The sequence below is a fragment of the Ipomoea triloba genome, chromosome 14 (assembly GCF_003576645.1).
Source record: "Ipomoea triloba cultivar NCNSP0323 chromosome 14, ASM357664v1".
Taxonomy (NCBI): Eukaryota; Viridiplantae; Streptophyta; class Magnoliopsida; order Solanales; family Convolvulaceae; genus Ipomoea; species Ipomoea triloba.
This window is the reverse complement of record NC_044929.1, coordinates 20,786,323-20,792,131: the sequence shown is the minus strand read 5'-3', so window position 1 is coordinate 20,792,131 and position 5,809 is coordinate 20,786,323. Positions and strand designations below refer to the sequence as shown.

Sequence of the window (5,809 nt, the reverse complement as noted above, 5' to 3'; positions counted from 1 at the left end):
AATAATAATAAATTCTAATGTATTATGATAGGGAATACTTCTCGGCTTTGCTTACTTTACAAATTGCATACCGGCTCGGTATTGGGGCCGATTGTCAAGAAGAATTATTCACGACCATTTACTGACCTTACCAAAACTTGGTTTAAAGGACTGAGCAAGGGCTTAGTCAGTAGCAGTATTTTTCTGCCTTCTGGTTCGGCCTGACCATCTTAGGTCAAGATGAACCACATGACCTTTTCCACTTAGAAAACTGAGCTTTATTCCCTTAGTCAAACCTAGATCGCAACAGGAGCGTGGGCGTCAGGAAACCTTAGTACACATGGAGGAATCAGCAGAGCTTTCGACCTTCCCTCGTGCATGGGCCATACGTGTTGCGCATGCCAAGCATCCGGTATGTGTTCCCTTTACTCTCCTATAAATACTGCATTAATGGCCTGTTTGGTTGAGTGTAGTTTGAGATGAATTGCAATTTAATGAATTCCCAAACTACATTGTTTGGTTGGAGGGAATTGCAATTCGGTGGAGAGGAGGGGCAATTGTGTTGGTGTAAAGACAATTTTGCCCATATCCCATACCCTTTGTCTTTTTTTTTTTTTAATTTAAAAAAAGTATTATTATTATTATTATTCTTTTTTAAAAGAATTATTATTATTATACTTATTATTATTATTATTTTTGAAGGAATTAGTATTATTATTAGTATACTTATTATTATTATTATTATTATCATTAAAAGAATTATTATTAGTATTATTACTACTACAACAAAAGGGCATTTTAGTCATTTTGTCGCTTCTTACATTTCAATTCCATGTACTCTTATTCTTGCATACCAAACACTGTAACTTCAATTCATATTTTATTCATTGAATTTCAATTCTACCGAATTACAATTCTTTTCCCCCCTAATTCCCTACTTCCAACCAAACGCCTTGTAAATGCTAGAGGAGTGGACATACTTTTAACATTTTCAATTCCACACACCTACATCAAGTTCGGGATTCTCTAGCCCTTTATCACATTTTCCCGAGATAACTTAAATCAACAAGCACATGATCCAACCTATTATTTATATACATTTGTGTGAACGACTGTATTAACCACATCATACTACATTTTTGTTAAAAATTATTACATATTTATGGTCTATAGTCTTGATAAGGACATATAAAAAATATTACATGTCTTCAATCAAGTAGATCAAATAATTGACCTACTAATCATAACCTTCTAAATTCATTTTTTTTTTATAGAAATTATCAATTTTCTTTTTTGAAAACCTAGAAATTATCTATTAATCTTCTTTGTTTGTTTGTGTAAGTATTAACAAGCTATAAATACCTAAAAAAAATGAAGGGAAGAAAGCCAAGAAGTATATACATTCTACAGTACTCTGTCTATATACTAAACACAAAAGATGAGGAACAGAGAATATATATTATTGCGACCACCGATATCTGTGGCCACACTTTAACCGATCAAGAAAAAAAGTGAATAAAAAATCTACAGCTCATAAACATAAAACAGTGGGTTAAACACAACAGATTTATACTTCTGGGATTGTAGACACCTATATCTCTGCTCTGTAGGTACGTGGTGTTCATGCAAAATTGCAGATATATAGCAACAAAATCGGTTGAAAGTTCCGGGAAGTTTCGATTTTTCTCACCCCCACACCGCACCGCAACGCAACACTTGTTGTTCTATACATATATACGTTATAGTACTGCAACTTTTCCCTTCTACTCATCACCGTCTTCTTCAATTATTCTCCCCGCTGGTTTGCAGATAGTTTTTGGGTGCGAATTGAAGCTCCCATTGTTGTTGTTGGGAATGGGTTCTTTCGAGGGGAAGTTGGATTTGGAGAATGGGGGGTGGGGGTCAACGAAGGCGGAGGTGGAGGAGCATCCCGCCGGCGCCGGCGCTTCTTGTAGGACGGCTCACAGCTTGTCTTCGTCAATGGTGAGGAAGAAATCGGACCCGGAGCTTGTTTCCCGGGTCCGATTTCGGGTTCTCCGGGATTTCTTGGCTAATCTCCAGGAAGTGATTCTTGGAACCAAGCTCTGTGTGCTTTTTCCGGCCATCCCTTTGGCCGTTCTTGCCCAGTTCTATAGTTTTGGAAGAGTAAGTGAAATTTTTTCAATGAATTTCTTCTAAAGATCACAGCTTTTTTAAATTTTTAATTTTGGGATTAATTTGGTTTGAATTTGTTGTTCTACCCTAGCCGTGGATTTTTGCATTGAGTTTACTGGGTTTAGCACCGCTTGCTGAAAGAGTCAGCTTCTTGACCGAGTAAGCTTATGAAATTAATTTAAATTTTATAATTTATATCATTCCCGACAAACAAACCTCTGACACAAATTCTTTTTTTGTTTCTGCTTTTTTTGTCTGTCTGATATCTGGGAATTAAGGCAAATTGCGAATTACACTGGTCCAACAGGTGAAAATCCTCAAGACCGAACTTTGATTTCTTCAAGAATTTAAGGATAATGTTGTGATAATCTGATCCTTTGATGCAGTGGGAGGATTGCTGAATGCAACATGTGGGAATGCGACAGAGCTGATTATAGCATTGCTTGCTCTTCATCAGAGAAAGATTCATGTGGTGAAATACTCCCTCTTGGGGTCCATTCTCTCCAACCTTCTCCTTGTTCTTGGAAGCTCTCTTTTCTGTGGGGGATTGGCCAATATCAAGAAGGAGCAGAGATTTGACAGAGTAAGATATATATATGTGATATAAGTTGAGTGGCATTTTGGATGTGTTGTGATGTTGTTGTTGTTGTTTGGTTTGGGGAATGAGCAGAAACAGGCAGATGTGAATGCATTTCTGTTGTTGCTGGGATTGCTGTGCCTCATGCTGCCATTGATGTTTAGATACTCTTTTGAGGCTGGGGATTATGCTGCCACTTCAGTGCTGTGGCTGTCCAGAGTTAGCAGCATTTTCATGTTTGTGGCTTACATTGCTTACCTCTTCTTCCAGCTCAAAACTCACCGACAGTTCTTTGAGGCTCCAGAGGTAATCATTCCAAACCCCAATCCCGAGTCTCCCTGTAAGAATTGTACTCCAATCTCGAAATCACAAGAATGTAGACTTCCCCACTTCACCACTACTCTTAAGTGCTGAGGGTGTTACTCAGCCGAGCAGTTGACTTAGTAATTAGTAATTACAAGGTTGTTCTTTTTGAGAGAGCTGTTTATCGCTCTGTATTCAGAGCGACTAAGAGTTTTCTCGTGCTGAGGGTGTTACTCAGCCGAGCAGTTGACTTAGTAATTACAAGGTTCTAAGTTCTTTTTTGAGAGAGCTGTTTATGGCTCTGTATTCAGAGCGACTAAGAGCTTTCTCGTAAATCAAAGAGTGGAGCGAGGGTGGAGAGATAAATTGTGGGATATTTTTTAGCTGTAAAAGGGATTTTCAATTTTGCATAGCAATATAGTCAAATCAGTGTGAAAGGAAAAGGAAAAAGATAGCCAAAAGCAGAACAGTAAAAGAGTGATGACTGGGGATATTGATAATGTCATATCAGTGTAAAGTCCATCCAACCTGATGTTGACACATTTGCATTATGCACTTGAAGAATTCCGTTAAACTAATAATGAGATTACACGTTTAGATTTTATATATTATACACTGAATTCATATCTCTTTTGGTTTTATCATTTCCCAGTTTTGTTCACTTGTCTGACTAAACTAGATGATAATGATAAATAATAGGAGGAAGGGGATAAGCTATCTGAAGATGAGGCTGTAATTGGATTCTGGAGTGCATTTGTCTGGTTGATTGCCATGACAATCACCATCGCGTTGCTATCTGAGTACGTGGTTGGCACAATTGAGGTATATGTCAACGCGTTTACATCGTCTGTTTGTCTGTACTTTGGTTGCATGGATTACTAGTCCAATGCTCCATTAATGGTCTGTTTGTCTGTACTTTCGTTGTGTGGATTAGTAGTCAATACTCCATTAATGGCATTGTTGTTATAGACGAAATTGAATTGCCTGTGAATCTTGAATCTCTTGTCAATCTATTCGAAAAATCAGGCTGCCTCGGATTCGTGGGGACTGTCAGTGAGCTTTATCAGCTTAATTTTGCTGCCCATTGTTGGGAATGCGGCAGAGCATGCTGGGTCAATCATCTTTGCTTTCAAGAACAAGTTGGTGAGTTTAAAGAAAATCGAATTGTCCATGAAGTTTCGAGCTTTAATTTGAATATCTGCTAAAACAGAAGCTATCTCGAGGCTCTGAGGATGTTTGAACATTGTGGGAATTAACATAAATTGGTTAATGAATGGTGTACCGAATGATGTTATATGTGCAGGACATTTCTTTGGGTGTTGCTCTGGGGTCTGCTTCTCAAATTTTGATGTTCGTGGTAGGAACATCGAACCTTTACCTTGAAATTGTATCGGTTTAACGTTTTAGTTGAGACAGAACACTATCTTAAACATATGAAATCCCGGGGTTTTTCCAGGTTCCATTGTGTGTTCTTGTGGGGTGGATAATGGGCACGAGGATGGATCTGGATTTCAGCCTTCTGGAAACGGGTTCTCTTGTAATCTCAATCATCCTAACTGCATTCACCTTGCAGGTACCTTCACTCATCTCAGACACAACACCAAAATTCTCTGCTGTCGGTCTGTCTGTCTCAGCTAAGTTAGTCAGACTGTAAACTTGATAACCACAAACAACTATGTCTCAGCTAAGTTAGTCAGACTGTAAACTTGATAACCACAAACAACTAAGTTAGTCAGACTGTAAACTTGATAACCACAAGGTTTTAAGTTTGATTTTCAGTGGAAACAGTCTATTGACCTTCTTGGTTTAAGTCAATCAACTATGTGTAACCTAGGCTAGTTGACTTCTTTGTGATTATTTATCAGCTAAAATCACAAAAATTCGGGGCCTAACATATGTAATGCAGGATGGAACCTCACACTACATGAAAGGAGTGATTCTGTGCCTTTCCTACTGCGCCATTGCCGCCTGCTTCTTCCTCCATAAACTTCCCGTCGGTAAGTTACTTACCACAATCCGCATAAACTTTTAGCTGAAACTGAACACATTCATCACACTGTATAAACTTTTAGCTGAAACTGAACACATTCTTTAGTAACCCGGTCCATGTTTTCTCTCTCAGGCCAAGACCCGGGAAGCAAACCGACCGGAGTGAAGACCGCCTAACTGTCTCCATCTCTTCTCCCCAACTGATCTGAAGTAAAACTGGAGCTTAAACAAAGCCTTTTACCAGAGCATTTGTTGATTCAAAAAAAGTTGTTAATTTTAAAGGAATGTTAGTTTGACGCATTAATGGCAGGGCTGCATGCATGCATGCGTTATATTTTCTTGAATTTTCCCATAAAAATGGCGGCGGCAGCAACAACATATAGCAATGGAGGAACCAAATAAATAAAGAGAAGAAGATTGGAGTCTCGGTCTACTCCTTAGCTTGGTTTCTATTTAATATAATTGTCAAAATTTGATTTGGTATTTAGAGTGATTTGTTGTATTTGTATATGTCATGTCATAATTAATAAACTTTCCAATTTCTATATATATGTTGTTGGAATGGGTTTTAATTTCCTACTCTCTTTTTCCTTGATTGTTGGAGTTGAAATGGAATGCTTTTCAAATCGTTTTGAATTTAATAATTTGTTGGTTGAGTTCGTCAAATAAAGTCGTTGTAATATAATTATTATATAAGTGTAATTTTATATTATATAATTTTGTGTAATGAATTGTGCTTATATAATATACATTCGGAACAGTGATTGAGTTTTTTGGGTTAAAAATAAAAGAAGAAAAAGACAGAAA

The 5,809-nt window shown here is 37.6% G+C and overlaps 1 protein-coding gene across 2 annotated transcripts; it reads left to right on the top strand.

Moving 5' to 3' along the window:
• The first annotated feature begins 1,450 nt into the window (after positions 1-1,450).
• Positions 1,451-5,574, top strand: LOC116005044 (vacuolar cation/proton exchanger 3-like). 2 transcript variants are annotated; one of them, XM_031245270.1, is made up of 12 exons: positions 1,451-1,589; positions 1,789-2,124; positions 2,225-2,292; positions 2,412-2,440; positions 2,520-2,716; positions 2,804-3,016; positions 3,713-3,835; positions 4,040-4,156; positions 4,317-4,370; positions 4,470-4,586; positions 4,920-5,010; positions 5,136-5,574. In XM_031245270.1, exons 2-12 carry the CDS (start codon positions 1,834-1,836, stop codon positions 5,177-5,179), a joined length of 1,344 nt encoding a protein of 447 aa, XP_031101130.1. In that variant the 5' UTR covers positions 1,451-1,589; positions 1,789-1,833; the 3' UTR covers positions 5,180-5,574. The 2 variants fall into 2 exon arrangements, with proteins under 2 accessions (XP_031101130.1, XP_031101129.1); XM_031245269.1 differs by having other exon boundaries at positions 1,475-2,124.
• The last annotated feature ends 235 nt before the right edge of the window (positions 5,575-5,809 follow it).

Coding starts and splice junctions, on each gene's coding strand:
- LOC116005044 (XM_031245269.1), top strand. CDS start 1,603: ATGCAAAATTGCAGATATATAGCAACAAAATCGGTTGAAAGTTCCGGG. Junction 2,441..2,519: donor GAATTACACTGGTCCAACAG/GTGAAAATCCTC, acceptor CCTTTGATGCAG/TGGGAGGATTGCTGAATGCA. Junction 4,371..4,469: donor CTCAAATTTTGATGTTCGTG/GTAGGAACATCG, acceptor GGGTTTTTCCAG/GTTCCATTGTGTGTTCTTGT.